The 20,473-nt window shown below is 51.6% G+C and overlaps 1 protein-coding gene across 6 annotated transcripts in view; it reads left to right on the top strand.

The window, feature by feature from the left end:
- Positions 1-20,473, top strand: part of ARHGAP26 (Rho GTPase activating protein 26) — a 155,341-nt gene that overhangs the window by 89,920 nt on the left and 44,948 nt on the right. For all 6 annotated transcript variants that reach the window (XM_075056902.1, XM_075056901.1, XM_075056906.1 and 3 more), the window contains exon 18: positions 15,662-15,821. In XM_075056902.1, coding sequence (XP_074913003.1) covers positions 15,662-15,821 — 160 coding nt within the window. The remainder of the gene's footprint in view (positions 1-15,661; positions 15,822-20,473) is intronic.

Genomic DNA, 20,473 nt, shown 5'->3' with positions numbered 1-20,473 from the left:
AATAAATGAGCCGGTTGAGGCAGCGGTACCATAAAGCCGGATTAAAGACGTTGTGATGGGGATAAAGCTTCCCATCTGCAGAAGGTGTTTGGAGGGAGGGAGAGGGTGGCAGAAGGGATGGGGGCCTGGCTGCCCTGGGTGATCTGTGTGGGGAAGGGGGATGCTCCGGGGACCGGCCGGGGTTTGGGTGCTGCCCCGACCCTGGTGGGGGAAGCTGAGAGCTAACACAGGCAAAACCGAAGGGCCCCCTCCTGACCCTGCCGAGCTGGGCTGTGCTTCTTGGAGGGGATTGCCTCATCTGTTTCTGGTGGTTTTGGGTTTTTTTTATTATTATTATTTTAAGTAATGTCTGAATAATCAAGATTTGCATTTTTATCAGATGAGCTAAAAAAATATTTCTCACAGTATTACTGCGGAGATCTCTTACATTAATAGCAGAACTGTATCGGTCAAATAGAGAGTCTGTCCCACATCATCTTACATCTCTTGGTTTTTTGGTTTCTGTGTTCTCTGTTGCTTACTGAAAAGTGACATGGGGCTCTTCATGTGGCATGGGGCTCCAGTTAATGACAGTAATAAAACCGTGCTAACAGAGCAGATACATTAAAAAATGGCAATTATTAACACAAATTAAATATCAGCCAGGATAAGTGCCTCTGAGGTGGCTGAGCAGTGCCCTTCCTTCTGCGCAGCAGAGAAGTGTCGTGGGTTTCCCGTGGTGGCTGGGTGCCCCCCTGCAATTCGGCGTGCGGCGAGGGGGGCTCGCACCCCAGCGGTCCCCGGGCGGGCAGGGGGATGCCGGCACTCCAGCTCCCGGGGGAAAGCATGGCTGCTCCCGGGGCACGGGAGGGGAAAGGAGAGCTGGAGGCGGCGGGAGGACAGATGCCGAGGACAGGCACAGGGAGGGTGGAGGGAGGGGAGTGTATAAATAGAAAATGAAGTTGATTTCTGCCTCTTACTGCACCTCTAAGCCTGTTTGCGCTGCCTCCTGTCTCACGTTCGGGTGTCCAGGCAATTACCCACTGTGAAATACAGAGAGAGCGTGAGCAATCCCTGTCTGTGCTCCTTCGTCAGGAAGGTAATGCTGCAAATTTCCTCCTCTGCTCTACAGACCCTGGTTCCAGTGAGAGTTGCTATTATGTTATTCTTTGACCCATGAGCAGGTGAAACCTTTAATTTTCCCTCTTGGGACATGCTCACGCTGTCAGGATTCCTGTGATAACCCCAGCTGTGATTTACTGTTCCTGAAAGAGAGGAGATCTGTTTGTGCTGATGTTTTTCCATGGGGATTTCTGCAGGAAAGCCTGGACACCCGCAGTCCGGACCGTCCCAGTAAGCCCCGTGCCTGCATCTGCTGGCCCTGCCAACAGGCATGGCTGAGGCTGCAGCAACTGAAGTTAGTGAGACTCTGGATGACCTTAAAAATAGCCTGGTTTCTCTTGTCTCAGGCCAGAATAGCCCATGTCTTTCAAAGAATTGAAAGGCAAACCCAACACATATCTTCTCCTGTTTCTTGTAGCTGTTTTAGTTACCAGAGTCACTATTGCTTAGTCAGTCTGTTAATCCTTGGAGCTTTTGGTGTTTGCAGGGGATGGCTGGTGAGAGTGCTCCTCACCCCCTGCTTTAAAAATAAGAAATACACTTTTTAAAAAGCTACATGAAGAACCGATGCCAGTAGACGTGGCGAGCTCGCTGTGTGAGCGTGTGGTACCCGAGCACCCGTGGCCGTGACGCTGCCGCTCGCCGCTGCGGGCTCCCCGCTCTCCCGAATGCCTTTTTCAGCATCATTTTTTAGCAGTTTGTGCCCAGCCTTCCCTGCGCCCATCGGGGCAGCAGGCTCGAGCTCTGCATGGCGTGGAACTCCACACGCTGTCTTCAGGGTTTTTTCTCCCTTTATTCTGGGATTTTTTTCCCCCAGTGTTTCTGGCTGGGAAAGGAGGAAAACAATCCTTCCTCGGTGCTGCAGAGCACCTTGGGTGCAGCAGGCTGTCCTGCAGCACGTCACCTAGCAACACGCTCCTGCTCGCACGCTTCTGAGCTGTTTTGCTGCAGATATCTCCTTTTGGCCCAGCACCTATCTCCAAGGATGGCTACACTATAGTTTCAAATGCTTTTTTTATCAATAGAATGTGCCATCTCTGATTAAACCAATTTTTTTTTTTTCTGCCAAATGAGTTAAAGCAGTTCAAAGTGAAGCGGAGGCACGCATGGTGCTGCCGAGCTTGCAGGTGGCTGCGCCAATGGTGCTGCCGGGAGTGGAGCTGGTTGCAGAAAATTGCCATTTTTGTTAGTGGAGCTGCAATATCATCGCTGTCGTCTTCTTTTTTTAATGTACTTTCTCACCAAGGAGTAAGTGCTTTGAAGGTGCAGAGCAGGAGGATTTCATTCTGATTATGTTTCAAGCGTTTAGGAATTTTTTTTTTTTTTTTTTGCATGGGACATAATTTGACATCTGAGCCTTGCCTTGTTCTTGTGGCAGTGAGATCCAGGTGCTCCAATACAGCTGGTGCCGTGCTTGTGCACCCTTTGGCAGGGCTCCTGAGACCATCCTGCGGCTCTGCATCGCTCCGTGCATCGCTGCTGCTGCTCCGTGCATCCCCCCGGCCCGAGGAGCAGGGCTGCCCCTGCCTGTGCGTCCGCTCCTCTCCTGGCAAAAGGTCAAAACAATTAAGGAGGCTGCAGAAGAAATGTGTGTACGTGTATTTAGCAGAATTAATTATCTTTAATCATTCACAGCTGTGGCCTGGCCAGCAGTGACTAGTTCCCTTTTTTTTTGCTGCGGTGGTGTTTTCTAATTTACGTGTTTTAACCAACATGATAGTGATTGCTATCTCTAGCACAAATTGTTTTCCACTTATCAGTGCGGATGGTTTCCATGGGCTCTGCAGGGCGGCTGCTATCAGCCACAGCCCCACAGATACAGCAAAACCCACCCTCCCTTACAGCCCCTCGGTGGGCCGGGGCCGGGGCTGGACGTGGAGCGAAGCGTGTTTCTGAGGGCTCTCTGCTGAACGAGGGCTTGTTGGCAAAGGAGAAGAAAAAAATCCTCCAGGTCTTCTGCCTAAAAATACAACCCGGCACTTGTTTTCCTTCGCATGGAGCAGTCCCGTCCTTGGCAGCCCCACACCGTGCTCCCCGGGCTGCGCTGCCCGAGCAGAGCCCCGTGGGAGCCGGGGTCACCGGCAGCGGCACGGCGCTCGCCACGGCGTGCTCGGTGCCCGGCGGCTTCAGGAAACCCACCGAGGCACCTGCGCAGGACTCGGGGTGGCTGCTTCCCCAGAAACGTGCTTTTCCTTGGGTTGTTTTCCCCGTTTCCCCCCGAAGGTGCAGCCGGCGAGGAGGCTGACGCCTCTTGGCACAGCAGGTCTGATTTCATCCCTGTGGCAGCTGTTTATGCTGCTGTCTGGTAACTATTCATTTGCTTGATTTATGTATTACTTCCAGTAAGTCATTCTTGTCCAGGACGTTCTGGAAATTTCCACTAGCCGCTGAGGCCTCTGAGATGCATTTCTCTCATATGCTCCTCGCCTGATTTGGCTGCCAAAAGAAAATAGCGAGCAAGCTCTCTGACCTCGCGTGGCCAGGCCAGGCAGCGATCCTCCCGCACTGCCGCCTGCTCGCCGTGCTTTGGAAATGCCGTTTTTCTCCCTGGTGCCTGTTTCTGATCCCTTTGGATCACGGCAATGCTGGGTCCTGGGTGAAGCCCCGGGAGTTCCAGTGACCCAAAGAATCCGGATGCTCCCGTGGGTAGCAGAAGGCACGTCACACGAGAGGTGACTCCCCGTAGGCACGCTCTGCCGTGCAGGAGCTGGGAGAATCCTGCCTGGGGGTCATCTGTCCAGGGTCTGGCTCTTGCTGTGCTTTTTTTCCTCCTCTTTCCTTTTTTTTTTTTTTTTTTTTCCTTTTTCTCTTCCTGGTTTGTTTCTCTGCTTTGCGTCTTGGTTTAGAGCATCAGGTCCTGGCACCTGGGGGGCTGGGATGGGTGCTGCCGGGGGCTGCAGCCTGGTGAGCGCCGTGCCTCTGTCCCCTGCTGGAGCCAGTGCCAGTCCCATGCTGGAACTGGTACCAGTGCTGCCGGGCACCCCCAGAGCTGCTGTGCTGAGGCATCCTCAGTCCCATCTAACCCAGTACGCTGTCTTGCGAACGGCTGGTTTTAAGGGAGAAGCAGAGAGGGGATGCCGTGGGGTGCAAGCCCAGCCCGGCTGCAGCTCCCCGGAGCTTCATCCCCACCGCGGTGGCCGGTGAGCACCAGTGCCTCCAGGTCCGTCACCTGCTGGTGTGCGTGGAGGTGTGTATCCGTGTCGGTCCTGCTGGGTGTGTGCGTTGCCTATACGTACCCTAGGCAGGCAGGGCAAAAGGTGTGAACCAGCATGTGGAGTAAGGAAGAAGGAAAGTTTAGGCTAATCCTGCTAAACCAAACCAAAACAAGAACATCCTTGGTTTTGAAAATACATGCTAAGCAACTCTTTTAAATCATCCTCTTCCCGATTGGAGCTAAGCCCGCTCAGATCAATAAAAATCCCTTTTGTTTTAATGTTTTGACATGATTAGCAGGTATAGCCGGTTGCCTGTTTATTTTTCTGTTCCTGCGTGGGAAAAGCCAACCAAGAGCCAGCAGCGATGCAGCGGGCTCCCTGCAGAAGGCAGGAGACGGGGATTTGGAAGGAGCAGCCTGGGAGGGCGGCTGAAGGGGAAGGTGATGGCTTCAGCAGTGCGCTGTGCTAAGGACCCGTCCTCGCTCCCGGCTCCAGGAGGGCAGTGTGACGTCCTCCGAGTCTCCCTCCTCCGTCGGATCAGTCTCTGTGCAAATTCTGGGGTATTTTTAACATCGGAGACAGGCAGCGGATGAGAGATTGCTCTGCAGATTAGTTTGAAATCTTAGCGCGCCCATCTTGCCTGACTAATTTAATTACAGCGTTTAACTGGAACCACCTGTAGCTCTGCAGAAAGGCAAAGGCCGCGGGGGGTCCGCAAGCCCCTGGCAGAGCCTCCAGCGGGAGCTGCGCTGCCTCTCGGGCTCCCCCGTGCTCAGACGCCTTCCCAGCGTTCATGAAACCTGCACGGGTTTGCCCCAACATCTCCCTTGCTTTCTTAGGTTTTGCATTAGGCTCCTGAAGACGATTTTACCTTTTAACATAGTTTGTTAGGGGGTTAGTTTTTTCTACCAGGGAGCTTTGCAGAGAGGAAGAAGCCTGCCCCGCGCCTTCTCCTGCCTCCCCGCAGAAATCCTGTGCGTGTTCAGATCCCGCGAAGGCAGAGGCAGCAGCACTTGAATGTGGTCAGTGGGCACTCAGACCTCCCCAGCCATCACAGCGGTTTCTTAGATGGTCTTGTTCTGTTTGCAAGTGGCCCGTGTCCATTTTTCTTCTGCTACTACAAAATAATCCACTGGATTATTGATAATGTGCCGGTAGATTGGCTCATTCCTCCTACACGAGTTCAGGGTACATTACACCAGATACACAGCAGCAGCACAGGGAACGTGGTCCCGAGCTGCGTTTGCAATTAGCAGCCGGGGTGACGATGATGCTGTGAACGCATCCCCTTGTTTTCCTGGTATTTTCTCCGCTCGTGACTTGTGGTGAGGGGCATCCTTTCCCACCGCTGAAGCCGTTCTGCGGGAGGCAGCCCATGCTCAAGGAGCAGCTCTGACGTGATGCAGCGGGTCCTTGTGAAACGTTCGTGCTTCGGAGCCGGAGGTGTCAAAGCCTCGCGGGGCAGCCACAACACCTTCGGTTTCCCCCTGCCCTTGCTCGTCTCTCCCTCACGTGCTTTGTTCGAGGAGCTGGTGATGCTCTCCGCAGAGCTGAGACTGCTGCGGGCTTAGCGGGTACTGGCGGGGGCACGGTGTTGATGGGTGTTCGGCTCCCTGGGGACGCGGCCCCGGGAACACCGGGCGCAGCGTGCAAAGCATGAGGCTGGGTGCATGCCCTCCTCCTCGCCAGCTCTTCTGGTTTTGTTTTTAATATGAGATTCTGCAGAATTAAAAAAAAAAAACAAAACCCAACACAAAAAAAACCTGTAGGTGTTCACTGTGTTTTTTGGGCTTGGCTTCCTGTAATGTGTAAATTAGCAGAAGGTTTTGTTCTGCTTCTGCAAATGAACTTTTAACCTCCTTAGCCTGGGTTGTCAATAGATTGGCTGTTTGCATTTTCTGGTAGCTTTTTCTTCCATATTTCTCCAAAAAGTCCTTATATTTTCTGAAGGCTCCCCACTTTTTAGCTAGAGAGGAAGGCACTTCAGAGACTGCAGCATCTCTCTTATCAGGTTCTTTGCAACTCTTGTATCTTCATCAAGCATAAGAGTCATCTCTCTAGATATGATAATGGGTGTCTTAAATTAGACTAAAGCTTACATCACCAACGCTGGCAAGACCGATCATTTAGTAGCATGTAATGCGGCATATGCTGGGTTTGCTGTGGAGTTTCTGTGGTCGAACATCTCTGCCGAGCTCCTGCCGGATCGCCGGGATCTCTGGGAGAAACACCAGGCGTTTTGCATTACTCAGGCGTGAATTCTTGCGGGCTTGCGTTTGAACTTTGTGTTGTTAGATAGAGGTCATTGATAGCACGTAATTATCTGGATTCTTTTTAATTGTTTATCACGGTGAAATTGAAACTATGTACAGAAACAGATTGAATCTAGAGTGAGTAAAAGATTTCCAATAAATAGCTGGCGTCTCTCCCTGGTGGTGCCTCCTCCGTCCCTGCAGACAGAGTGGGACTTAGACATTTTAATGAGAGCTTCTCTAGATTGCTCTTTATGCTGAACAGACCCAGTACTAAACCAAATTCAATTATATAGATTTTAGTCAAATCTTTTTTCAACAGACCAGCGCCAAGATGTCTTTGAGCTGGGGTTTTCTGTGGGATGCTGGGAGAGATCCCTGGCCAACCTGGACCTGTCTCCTCTGCCCATCTTCAAGTGACTAAACTGCACATCTAGTCGAGGTCTAGACTTTTTGTGACTTTATTTTTAACTACGTTCAAACGTAGAAGCATATGCTTTCAAAAACTTCTTCTGCTGTTGCATGTGAAAGGTGTGGGGCAGAGGGTCTGAAAGCTGCCGTTTGGGGCTGGGAGGGCCGGGGGGCTCCGGGAGCCACTGCTGGAGAAAAACTGAATGCAATCACAGCTACTGTGTAGAAAAACCCTGGCGATGCTGGCACCTACGTGGGGAAAAGAGCTGGTTTGTGTAGGATGTTCTCTGGCTTGGCCAGGTGTACCAAGACTGAGCTGAGGGAGCCGGTCCCGCTTTCCACAGGCTTTATGTGTGTGTGTACGTACAAATGTATGTGGGGCACCGGAGTCTGGAAATGTGTTTCTTGGCTCCTGCTCCCTTAATCTAACTCACCCTGTGGAGGGAGGTGGGAGGAAGGTCTGTCCATCGGCTGCACGGGTGCCCCACTGTGAAGTTGGGGATTAGCAGGCTGTTATTTATTAAAGGAAATAGTTACTGTACTCTTCCAATGTAGTTTCGTGGAAGTTTTTTGCAATTTGATGGTTATCTACTGCCATGAAAAGTTAGAAGGTCATTGTGGGGTGAGTGGGTTTGCCCACGTGTGTTTGGCAGCGTGCACAAAATCTGGGGGGTGTTTTTCCAATCATTGGGCAAAACCTTGTTCCACTGGCAAAGATGGGATGAGCATTTTACCTGCTGTTGTTAACCATTACTTTAATTTATTCTACAAAGCTGGTTATTTCTGTATTCCCTTTCTTTCCAACAATTTTTTAGGAATTCAGTGTTTTGGAGGGAAGGGCACTGACCTTGCATTTGTGAAGTGAATGTGCTCCAAAATACCTGTAGTGTGGAAGAAAAAAAAGTAAAAAACTCTGCTTTGTTACTCTTCCCTGTGGCCGATGCTCTCGCGTGAATATACAGGTGTACACCAGGGTAACTTCTGCTCCTTACCCTGCGACCTGGCTCTCGGCTGTGAACTGTTTCCCATGCCTCCCTGCAGGGACAGTGGGAGCTGCACTTGCTAAAACCGGTGCTGGTTCTTGCCAGGAGGCTTTCTGGAAGCCCGTTTACTTTGGCTGTTTTCCATCTGTCAGGTAGGCTTCGGCACGTCGCTTTCCGTCGCGGCAGGTCTTTCAAGGGATTTCTTGTTAACTTATACTTGCTCTTTCAGGCTTTTATTGCCCTGCTGGCTATGTAGGTTTTCTTATTGCAATGTGAAGCATCGGTGATTTCTGTTTTCAGAGGAAAACCCGACCGCACAGTGGGGGCTTTGCTGGGGGCACTGGGGCCGGTGGTGCTCGTGCACAGGACGGCTCTTGTGGGGCTGCAGGCACAGCCTGGAGCCGGCCAAAGCCCCGCTGCAGCACGAGCTGCCGCTGTTGCTAATGGGTGAAATAACTATTATTATTGGAGAGAGGAAAGATGTAATTGAGTGTAGCAGACTGAAGTTATAACCGAATGCTGTGCTTGCACGCATACGGCCAAAGTTAAGGGAAGAAGCGCAAGGCTGGAGCGTGGGGTGCAGGAATTGCATTCACCTGCTGTTGCCTCTTGGTTGTGTGCCATGAACGTGAAGTTTGCTGGCGTGGCGTTGGGGTTTGGCCCCTGGAGGGAAGGGTGCAGATCCTCTGCGGTACCCCGCGTGCTGCGGGAGGGGTGCCAGTCTCAAACAGAGCATCGCCATTGCAGGGTGGCAGCAGCACAGGGGACAGTGTTTGCAGCCCTGGCAGCCCCTGTTCCAGCTCTGTCCCCAGGGAACATGTGAGGGTGAAGTGCCCTTTGGCTGGCTGTATTTCTGCAGGTGGAAACTGCAGTGACATTTTAATATCAACTCGTGGCCATGCCCATCCGTGGGTTTCACCGGGGCATCAGTGGAAACGTGCGGTGCTGCCGATGCCGTGCTGGGGTGTGGAGCAGGTTTGGGATCCCCCTGTCAGTACAACCCCCTAAGATCTCCCACCAAACTCAGCTTGCCCAAAGCCAGGGAGGATGCCTTTGGAAACCAAGGCGACTTGGTCTGGAAAGCCTGAATCAGAGGAGCGTTGCAGCACCATGTGTGTTTTCCTTGCAAGTCACAGCACGTATGGTATTCACACTGATTAAGCTTACCGATAATGAACTTCACATTTGGCCTCTGCATCTGTTCAGTGTGATATGAGCACTTTTTTTTTTCCCTGGGAGTGAACCCAAGCATCCAGCTGTGGCCACATTCACCGGGGAGAAAAAGAGAGTCTTGTTGGAGCAAGTCAACTGCCCAGAAACAGTGCGAGCGCATGTTTTGTCCCAGCTGAGCAGGGAAACCCGAGAGAATGCGGCTGCTTGCTGAAACCCCCTTTAATTCTCAACGTTGCATCTGAAGGTTTTGTCAGCTGTGTTCAGAAAGTTTCTCCTCGTCTTCGCTGGGAGGTTTCGTATTTCCCTGGTGATCTGTCCTCCTTTTGGATCCGCTGGCCTCCCTCTGCATTCCTCAGAACTTGGCTCTCCCCACTCGAGCGGCAGCGCCGTAGAAGTTGCGATGCTGTGAGTCTCTGCAGCCTGCAACAGCTTGGGCTGCGCACGGTGTTGTTTTGCCCACGCTCCCGTCCCTGTTCCTGCACGCCGGGAACACGCAGTGACCACGTGGCGGCTGAGCGAGCCCGGCGAGCTCGTCCTCCCGCCGCTCCAGGCTCCTTTGGCTCTTGTGGAGCTCCCCTCATCCAACAGCAGTCCAGAAGAAGAGCACAGGCAGATCCAGAGCCTTAATAAACACGACAGGATAAATGACGGTTATGCAATTTGTAAGTGTATCGTTTCTGTGTGTGTGTGCCCGGACTTGGGAGACGAAGCGGAGCTGGTCGTGCTCCCCGGTTCTCCGCTCCCCGCTGCTGTTCACGCCGGCGTGGCTGTCCGCCACGGGCCACTGCGAATCAACCCCTCCGTCACCTCCTCCCATGCACATGTGCCTTTTAGGAATGATTATCCACATGCATGACTGAGCGATTTAGCTACTTGGGATACCAGTGGTTAGTGCTGCAGGTGTAATTTTTTTTTTAATGTGCCACAGCCTTTTTGGTTCTGTTATCGTGAGCGATGGGTGGCATTTGTGTTTACAAGGGCGCTTGATGAAGAATTTCTATTGCCAGTCTCCTCTGTTTCTGATATCGCAGGAGAGGAGCTTTGCTTTTTAAAAAATCTCATTTTAGTAACTTGAAGTATTTTCATGATTATTGTTATTAGTCTTATTTTAAAACTTGAGCTGTTTCTTTCCTGACCCAAGTTTGCTTTTGACAAAACTCGGTGTTGGGCTTCTCTGTTTTTGGGTGCCAGGACTGGCAGGGATGCTAGCACCGTTCCGTCTTCCTTCCGAGCACAAGGAGGTGGCCGTGCGCAGGCGGGTTACACAAGCTCTGCGTTGCAGCGCAACGTTTTACAAGGCGCCTGCAATAAAGCGCCTGCTGCACTCCAGCCGTCGGCCGGCGTTCCCGAGGCAGGTGGGCTCCCGGGGCTGGGTGACCCGTGGTGGGACGGAGCGCGGAGCTGCGGGGCCACTCTCTGCCGAGGCAAAGCTCCTCCGGCCCTGCGGAGAGAGCCGAGCAGCGGGAGCTGCCGGCGTGGTGGCCAGCCTGGCCCTCGCCCCGCTCCTCGCCCGGCTCTCCACCTACACGCTCATCAGCTGCAGCCCAATTAAACTCAATAATGTGCAGGGATGATTTGAATGCACCCAGGAACATTTCCCAGAACTCATTAGATTTTATCCGATAAATACCACCAATTGTGTGCGCTCGCAGCCGCCTGCTCTCTGTCCGGCGGCGTGCGCGATCCAAATTAAATGGATGGAGGCGGGGGGAGCTGGGGGGACAGGGACACTGACTGCAGGGTGTCGCTTGAATTAAGCCACCTATGGAAAACCTCGGCAGCCCTGCTGACCCTCTCCCCCGAGCAGGGAGCTGTGCTCCCCCCGACGTGATTTTCTTTGCGAGGACTCGGTGGGAGCGCGGCTGCTGTCTCGGTTGGGTCTTGCCAGCTCTTCACATACCGGCTCGCTCGCCACCGAATGGATGGTGGATCCGCAGATGCCTCTGTTGCTCAGCGTGCTGTCTGCATTCGCTGTGCTTTTTATCTTTCATTCATGTCCAGAGTCAAATGTGTTTAATTTGGAACAAACTCCCCAGAGCAGCCTAAATAATTTTGGGGATTGCTGGCCCTCTGCACGATTGGCTTTTCATGTTAAATAGAAGCTCTTAATGGTGGTGGCAGACAAGAAGTATATTTTTACCTGTAGCGATATGAATTAGCTGCATTATTTTCCATCCTATAAGGTCTTGTTAGGCCAGCCATTAACAAGCACTTTGTTTTCAAAGGTTTGTCCCAGGCATGGAAATAGAAACACTCCAGACTTCGCCTTTGTTCCCTTTTAGATGTTTGTTTTCTCAGAGATTTTTCTCTGAATCAGGGAAGATATTTGAACTAACAACAACACTCTTTGGCTGAGGCTTACGTATGTCCATTTTATATATAAAACACATACACAAAGTGATTCCAGCCACAGAAAGCAAGAGGTCTGTGGGGAGCAGAGCCAGGTGCCCGAGGTGGCATCCCCTGGGCAGCTCCCACGTGCTGCACCTGAGCGCTCTCCCCCGCTCCCACAATACGGGTTTCTCTGTAGGTCGCTGGAGAAGCAAATGAGTTCCTTAATTGGATTTCTATGAAAATAAATATGAGCTGTTGACCAGGCTGAAGAAACTTAAATCATTAACATCTGTAAAATAAAAGAGAGCCAGCGCAGCGCTTCCCACAGCCTGCAGCACCCCCAGCTCTGCTGCATTTCTCCTCTGTTACACGATGCTGATTGCAAGCCAGTGCAACAAAGAAATATTTACTGTTCCTGTATGCTTTCCCTGCACTGAAGCTTGACTACCAATTACTCTGTATTAAATTATGTTTGGTCATGACGGTGATTATACAGTATCCAAGCAACCCAGGCATAATCTAATTTAACACACAACATGGATTTACTCTGCTCGCATTCCCCTTTGTTTTTCCGAAAGTGAATGTAAAGTGAGCGGGCGTCCACGGACACCCCCGGGAGACACAACCTGCCCACTCAGCTGCAGGCACGGCGCTCCCACGGGAGCCCTCGGCTCCCCCCCGGGGTGTCCCCTTGGGGTGGCAGAGCTCGGTCTCCAGCTCCTTTGGCCGGGCGCTTGCAGTGGCCAGCACGGCTCTTGGGTTTGCACCAAGTGGGTCAGGTCTTCGTGGAACAAAGTCCCTTTGCAGGGCTGCTCATTGGCGATGCATTGCTGAGTGCAGATATTCCCCTGGTCAAGGGGCTCTGCAGACTGTCCCACAGTGCCAGGCTGATCTCCCGCTGATCCCGGAGACACGTGGGAACCGTCGTGTGCTGCGAGGAGGAGGAGGAGGAGCAGCCCAGAGTCCCAAAGTCAGCGATAGCCCGGCACGTTGCAAGCACCAAGCAGGAGTTAAGAGGTTGTTCTGCACTTTTCTCCATTAGTTGTTGCTTCCCACCTCCTGTTTGTGCTGGAAGTGACTTCTGCAATGTGTGGATGGAGAGAGAACTGAAAAAGGACCCATCTAAATTAGTATTAGTGCAATTGCTTTCAGAGTGCACCGAAGGCCAGAAAGAAACAGCGGGTTAAAAGGAAAATACATCGAATACTTGGAAACCTTCTAAAGGACAGCTCAGGAATGGCACTAACAATGCCTGCTGAAAAGCACCAACATTGAACACACTTCAGGATGAGAACACCTCATCTTTAGAAACTGCGGCATTATCTTCTAGTATAAAGGATGATGAAGAGGTATAATTTATAGTAAATTATCAGGTGGATAATGGATGTGGAATTTGAAGGATGTGAAAGGTGAATCATGTTTTGTAGCATAGCTTTGGTAACCGAGCGTTGTGAAGACTACTGCTGGAAAAGTACCCGTGGTACAGATCAGAAGTTCACGTGCCACCTGGGTTTATTCCAGACCTGCACAGCTGCAAAATGGCTTCCGCACTTTACAAATTCAAAGCAAACACAGTAAAGAGGAGTTTGGTGCCGGCTGCGGGAGAGAAGTGAGGGCCAGCACTTGTGTCTGGGCACGTGGGCATTCCTCGGGCAAAGGGCAGAGCCGGGGCTGCGGCTGGTGCTGCCGGACCATGTCTTGGTTGGGAAGCCATTAATAGTTTAGTCTGAAATAATTAACAGGACCGTGCACAGCTGCCTAGCTGTAATGAGTCAATGACAATGCAATTTATTAGAGTGATGTATTGTATGGTAACGGTAATGAGAAATGGAGGGACCTAATTTTGTAAGACTTAGATCAATTCAGTTGTTTTTTTATAAATGAACATTGTTTTACTAACCACAGAAGATCGTTAAAATTATTATTTTATTAGTACCTTTCAAAACTATTTGAATTACAGCTGCTTTTTTCAAAATCCAAATAGGTGCATGTGAACATGTGTCTGAATATATAGATGTTGTTGCAATGTAAAAATGTCATTGGTGTTTGTAAGTGTCTTGATGAGGAGGCGGCTTGGAGTGGGGGAAAAGGTTTGAATCCCTATGTAAGTAGGAGGTTTCTTCCTGTAAGTAAGCAAGTTTTTTCCTAAATAAGAATTTGTTTCCTGTTGGACTTCCTCTGCCTTTCTCTCGGCTCCGCAAGCTTGTGACCCCCTAAGGAAAGTTTGCCTCTACCCTCCCAGCTCTGCCGGTCGGGAGCCTGGTGCCGGCACCGCTGTGCGCGCCGCTTGGCCCGCTCTCGCCGTCGTCGGTGAGGATGGGGAGAGGCTCGGTGCCCGCCCGGGGACGGGGATGGCCACCGGGCTGGGTGGAGGCGATGGGGAGAGCCGGGGGGCAGCAGCCCTGCCAGGCAGCGCATCGCCTCGCCGCCGGCACGGGGCTCCTTCCTCCTCAGGGAATCGTCTCCGTAACCGGAGCCTTTCTCTGGGGCAGCCCATCTCCTGCAGCACTGCAGTTTACTGACACGGGAGATTTCTCGGACGCTTGTGATAAAATATTCAGAGCTTCCTGACAGTGGGGGGAGTTACAGGTAAGAGGGAGGTTCCGCAAGCTCCCAAGGGACTTTCACCAGGACCTCTGCGTCTTTGGAGTTGTAAACCCAAGCCCGGACTTGGTGGAGGTGACAGCTCTGCATATTCTCCAGGGATATAACAGGCACCAGGGGTGAGACGTCTTGCCTGGGCGGTAAATAGGGCTGAAGTTGCTGGGGGAGGGAGCTAAGCCAGCAGTCCTGAGCATCCCTTGGTGACGAGGTCCTCTCCTGCTGCCTGAAGAGCCGTGTGTAGGGATGAGGAATGAGGAGTACTTTGCTGGATCAAGTGACGTTTGGATGAAAAAGGACGGAAAGCATCTTTTCTTCAAAGCCAGCCCTAGCTTACGCTGTGCTGAAGTAAGCCAAGCTTGCACAGAAACGAGCACTGTGGTGTCTTGGCCCTGAGATCAATAATAAAAGCTTATGGCAGTAACTTTTTGGGACAATCCAGCAAGATCTGAGTCTCAGCCTCACATTGTGCTAGCCTAGTGTGTTTGTCCAGGGAAAATGGGAGAGAAAGAGTAAAGGGAAAAACACTTAAAAACCCCTTGAGCTAAGATCGTGATTGCGCTGCCTGAAGTCGTCGAGTTTCCTGGTTGAAGAGGTCAGGAGAAAACCACAAGAAAGAGTCGCGGCGACAGGGCTGCAGGGCTTCCACCCAGGTCCTCGTTGCGTCGCCTGCGCCCGTGTCATCGCGTTACGCCTCGTTGTGCGACTCCAGCACGCGACTCAGGCGCAGTCCGTGGGACCCGGCGAGGTCGGTCCGTGCGTTCCCCGCAGAGCGGCCGAGCATCCCGGGTGCCCTGGCACCCACAGTCAGACACAGCCCGGGGACCTCCGGGCTGCATCCCGCATCGCGGCGGGGTCTCTGGGGCTGAGCCAGGGCGGAGGATGAGCCCCATTAGGGCTGATGATGCTTTGCACCACTAAGATCAGGGGCCAGACTGGAGCTACTCCAGAGTAACCCCCCCTCAAAGGCACATGAGCCACGGTACCAGGTCCTCAGCCTGAGCTGTTTCACTTTGCTGAACTGATCTGCTCCCACTGGGCTGCAATACTTGCAAACGTAAAAATAGATGGAGACAACAGGGAGGAAGGCTCGGGTGTCAGTGGATCCCTGGGAGAGCCGGTGTCCGTGTCGGGCGGATTCCTTGGCGGGGTGGAGAGGGACGCGTGTGCGTGCACGTGGGGCCGGGGGTAAAGCCCGATCTTCGCCTTCCAGCCGGCTTTGGTTGGGCTGGATGGGGCTGACCTCTGGTGCAGGCAAAAGCTGAAATGGGTGAGAAGGAGTTGGATTTTGGAACGTATTAGGTCACTCATTCAGTTGGAGAGCAGCGTGTGTCAGAGGTCCAACAATTTGTTTTCAGAAGGGTTTTAAGCATTAATGATTCAAGATGTTTTCCTGGGAGTGGTTTGCAACATGAGACTCAGTGGCCAGTGTAGTGTTGGGGTTTTATGGGATTAGTCAATTCACTGAGGCTGAAAGGTCTCTAGTAACACAATAGTTAAATTTGTACTTTTCCACATGGCTGAGCCTTCAAGGAGCTCACCAGGAGTGTAAAAAATGTAAACAGCATTGTAAGCTTTGTGCCAGCCATGAGGCAGGGAGGGGGTTTCCATGCAGATTAGTTCTATCACCTACTTTTTTTTTTTCCTCCAGAGTTGCAAATAATCACAAGCAGAACCTGATGACTGTTGCTAATCTGGGTGTGGTATTTGGGCCAACACTGCTTCGACCTCAAGAGGAAACAGTCGCTGCCATTATGGACATCAAGTTTCAGAACATTGTGATTGAAATTTTAATAGAAAACCATGAGAAGGTAATGGCTTTACTTGCTTCTTTCAGTGCAGTTAATTTGTGGAAATGAATTTGTCTCTCTTTGCAAACTGCAGCCCCCTGTCCCAGGGCCCCCTTTTCTCCCCGTGGGCAGCAGCGCCAGTGGAGGCGGCTCCGCCGCAGGCGGTGGGGTTGTGCCGGGCAGAACGGCACCTGGTACCTCCCAGGCGTCCCAACCAGTGATGGACACGACTCGGGATATGGCGTACAGGCTCCAAAACTGACGGTTCTTAGGCTGTAGTCGTGTAACCAGCGCAGCTGGTAACCAGCCTTTTTTATGGTCATCTTGGTGTGAGTCGGCATGGCCGTGTCTCCGTTACAGAAATCCCCCTTTCTTTTGCCTTTCCATTGCTTAATAAGAATTTGTCCTTAGTTTCAAGAGAGATGAGCACTAAAAGAAACAGTGTGAGATGCACGGCTAGGCTAGGCTGGCTTCCTGCTTTCCGTGTTTATTCAAGTACTGGCTTTACCCACAACGCTGATCTCCTAAATGATGATGCTTTTGTGTTTGTCCGCTGTAAGGGTGTTCTTGTCTGCCAGCGGAGCAGAGGCAGCTCGGTGGGGCCGTGGCGCTGGCCGTCCCTCCCAGCCGGCCACGTGGGGTGGCTGCATGCAAACGGCAGTGCTAAAAAATGCCCTTTTCTTCTAAATTCAAACAGTTCCCTGATTACGATCTTTTGTTCGCCTGGTTTTGGTTGGAAAGAAATAACTAATTTGTGCATTCAGGCTGCGAAGAAAGGAGTAGAGGCAGGCTTGCCCCTGGCCGGGGCTGCCGTGGCAGGGTGGCATCGCGGCTCTGGCGTGGGGCTTCGCTTGTAGCTGACTTGAGTGGGTTTCTCGCAGGTTAAGGTGCAAAGCTGCGCCTCTGGTACGTGCGGTGTGGGCAGCAGTACCGCAGCACGGCTGTGTGGGGCTGCAAAGGGGCATCAAATGCGCAGCCGGTGGGGACGGGGGGACAGCGTCCGTTGTTGTGTGTTCTTGGAGAAATTGCTTCCACAGGCACATAAAGGCCATGGTATTTATTTAGGATGTAGGAGCTATTTTATTCTCTTCTGCATGGAATGTAATGGCAACGATGGCTTAATGATGAGCTGCTGTACAGAGGGGTGTGCAAGCAGAGGTGATGACCCTGCAGTTGTGAGCAAAGCCAGGCTCCCCCAGCCTTGGTCCTGCATGGAGGAACTGGCACGAAACCTCATGTCGGCCTTTGATGGTCACCTCTGTCCGTCCGTCATCTCTGTGTCGGTACAGGGAAGCATTCACCACCTCTCCCTGGTGGTGATGAGCTCTTTGGCTGTGCCGCCTGTGTCACGAGCAGCACGGCGTCGCTGCGAGCGTGTTTTATCTCCCTTTCCCTTGCTGTGCTTTATGGAGCCCTTCCCTCATGGGCCCTTATAGAAACACATCTTTAGACATTGATTTTTTTCTGCCTGAATCTAGTCGCTTGCTGTGCCAGCCGAGCCCTCCGTCAGCTGGCATCTGTGGAGGAATCGATGACAGACTTCTGCAATGATCGCATCTGGGTGGGCTGCAGGGCTCATCTCTGCTCACCAGCCAACTTACAGCTCCTACCCCGGGAGGTCCTGGCACTTCAGTGGTTCCCCCTCCGTAGAAGTAATTTACGGCACCAGCAGAAGGGTGAATTTGCAAGTTGGCTACATGCATTTGTCACCAGTTAATTCTGCGGGTGGGTGTACCTGCTGCCTGGGGTGCTTGGGTGCAGCAAGGGCTGAAGTTGCAGGGTGCTGAGCCGCCCTCGCAGGGTGCTGAGCCGCCCTCGCGGGGCTCACGGGGCTCACAGGGCTGGGGCCGTCTGCGGCCGCCACTTCGCACAAGGATGCTGCGAGTGAAACGCCTGCGAACCTGTGTCCCCGTTTCTCCAGGGATCTCGGGAAAAGACCCTGGGAAGGAGGGAGATAGGAAGAGGTAACTCCGGGAGAGGAAAATGTGTTAAGTGCAGCGTTAGTGCCGGTTCAGCTCCCGCTTTAGGATTGTTTCGTTTCAGTGTATTTCTTAATTTGAATTGATTCGAGCTCATTGAAGGTTCCCCACAGGAGCTGCCGTGGGTGATTAGCAGTATGCACGTTGCCTGCGCTTGTGCTGCTGGTGCTTTATATTGTTTTACACCGGTGACTCACAGACACTGTTTATGATTAAGTACATTCGCAGGGAAAATGTAATTGATTTGAATGGTTCCTGGCAATCAGCAACTGTCTGGTATTACATTATATTTCCCCCAGGTAAGTGGAATGCCTCTCCCGTCAAAATTACTGTTGTCATTGTGTAGCCAAAAAAATAAAAGCAAGCTTGGTGATGACATCTCTTGGTCTGAATAACTGCTGGCAGCTTGTTTACATGGTTGCTTCAGTGGGCTTATCTGATTGCCAGGGCAGTGGAGAGGGTTGCAGGGGGGTTGGTCAGCATTCCCTGCTCATCTGCCTGCATTTTCAGTCACCCCACCTGAGATTTGGCTCATCTTCCACGTGAGATTACCCCTTGGGAAAAACGTTCGTCCCGAAGCCATGAAAGTATCAGAGAGGGATGCTGCAGGATATGGTGCTGATCGCCCCGTGTCTTCACTCATTAACACACACTGGCGCTCCCTTTGGTGGTACCTCTGGGTTAACGTGTGCCCCGCACGCGCAATGTTTCCGATGCGCCTCGGGAGTGATGTGCAGTTTGGAATCGTAGTCAGCAAAACAGGGACTTTCTGAAGGTTCCCGAAATGACTGGTAAATTATGGTTTTCTCTATGTTGCCAGAGCGTCTGACACAGACCATTAAACACTGTGTGTAATCCAAAAAGTTAAATTGTTTCTGGAGATTTAACAGGTTTCCAGGTCTCGGATCCAAATTGTTTGTTATACTTGCAATAACAGCAGTAAACTCTGAGATAGTTTTTAAAGCTTCTCAGATGTGTTCTCCTCGAGAAGGTCTCTGCTGTCACTGGGAACTGCTGCACTTTGGGTGATCTCCCATGGGTTGTACTGGCACCAGATCTTCTGGAAACGTGGAATAGCGTTGGGATGAGTGTAGAATTGGGGCTTGGGGAGGAGGGGATGACGGCTCCATTTGCCTGCCAGATGTTCCAATGCAGCAGACAGGAACCCTGAAAAAGCCGAGTGGAAGCAATGTGCCCAGATCTCAGCTGCCCAGCACTACCCAATGAACCAACAAAATGTCAAATTGCTACTTAATAAGGTATATCCATTAGCGATTCTCAGCCTTTTCTGTGTATGTTTGTGAATACAATACATTAAGGTAATGTATTATAAAATATATCCTGATGATATATAACTAAATGGATAAAATGATTCTTCTCCTATGGCTCTGGATATTGCCATGACAGGCAAACCAAGAATGTATCCTGTGCAAAAAAAAAATAAATAAGGATGCTGTGTTGTATGCCTGGATACTCAAGTGATTGCCATTTAAGACCGTATTTCTGACTTAAAATTAAATGTTAGCCAAAAGTAATATTGAATTATTATTACATCTGGCAATTGCAGATGTCCATCCATTTTCTCTTCCAAAGCTTAAATTGTATAGCTCTCTGGAAAAGGCCATTGTTCTGAAGTGTTACAAAATTAAGAGATCGATTTACTGTCTTGATAATGTTCCCTCCAGACAAAAGATTGACCAGGTGAAATGTTAATGCAGCCAGTATTGATGACAAGTAGGAGACTAGTTTACGCAGGGAATCACAGATACGCGAACACTAACCTCAGTAAATGGTAAGGACTAATACTAAAGTCAAAGCCCTCAGCACCTCGTCTTCTTTTTATTCTTTTCTATAATTAGGTGAAATGTTTAGTGATGCTGTTGACAGTTTTAGGCGGTCCTTGTATAAGACTTAGTACCACCGACATTTTCAACGTCACGACAGCTTCTTATTCTCCAAGTTCCTTGAGCGAGTGCAGATGCAGCTTTGTGCATGGGAATACACCAAGCTGTTGGCCGGAGCAGAGACCGGGGTGGACCTTTATACGCTGTTATATCGCATCCCTCTGATTTGGGCAGGATACCTAATCCGTCTGGTTTTCAGCTTCCTTGTAATAAAATGGGCATAATGGGGTAATTAACACCAAGCACGAGGAGGTCCTCCAGTGCGTGCCAGGGTGTGGGGAGGGAAGGACGGCTCTGACGGGGGGGACACCATCCCCGGCCCCACCAGCACCCCCAGTGCCAGCGTGGGCGGCCTGGCAGCAGGGAGCAATTCCTCCGAAGCCCATGGGAAGCACGTGTGCCTCATCCCTCTCCTTGCACAGAGCAGCCGTCGGTGCTGGGGGGGCACCCTCGGTCCTCAGTGCTGGTGATGGGGCCACGGGCCGGTGTCTCTGGAAGAGGTGCGGGATAAAGGATGTAGCAGGACCTGGATGCGTTTGATTCAGAGGTGGGAGAGAGGTTTAAAAAAGCCCTTAAACATCTGAGATGAGGTGCTGCCGGGTCTTTGCCGTTTTGCAGACAGGGGAGAAGGTGTGGAGCCACGAAATTGCCACTTGCATCAGGCTGAGCGAGCGAGCACGGTACGGCTGTAAATGTGATTTATGAATCCTGGCTGCTTCTCTCCCACTCTGGCTATTAAACTGTCTCTCTCTCCCCGTTAATTGGACTCTGTGACTGGGAGAGCTGTAAC

The sequence above is a fragment of the Buteo buteo genome, chromosome 24 (assembly GCF_964188355.1).
Source record: "Buteo buteo chromosome 24, bButBut1.hap1.1, whole genome shotgun sequence".
Taxonomy (NCBI): Eukaryota; Metazoa; Chordata; class Aves; order Accipitriformes; family Accipitridae; genus Buteo; species Buteo buteo.
The sequence above is the reverse complement of the archived record's forward strand: the minus strand, read 5'-3'. Positions and strand labels throughout refer to the sequence as shown.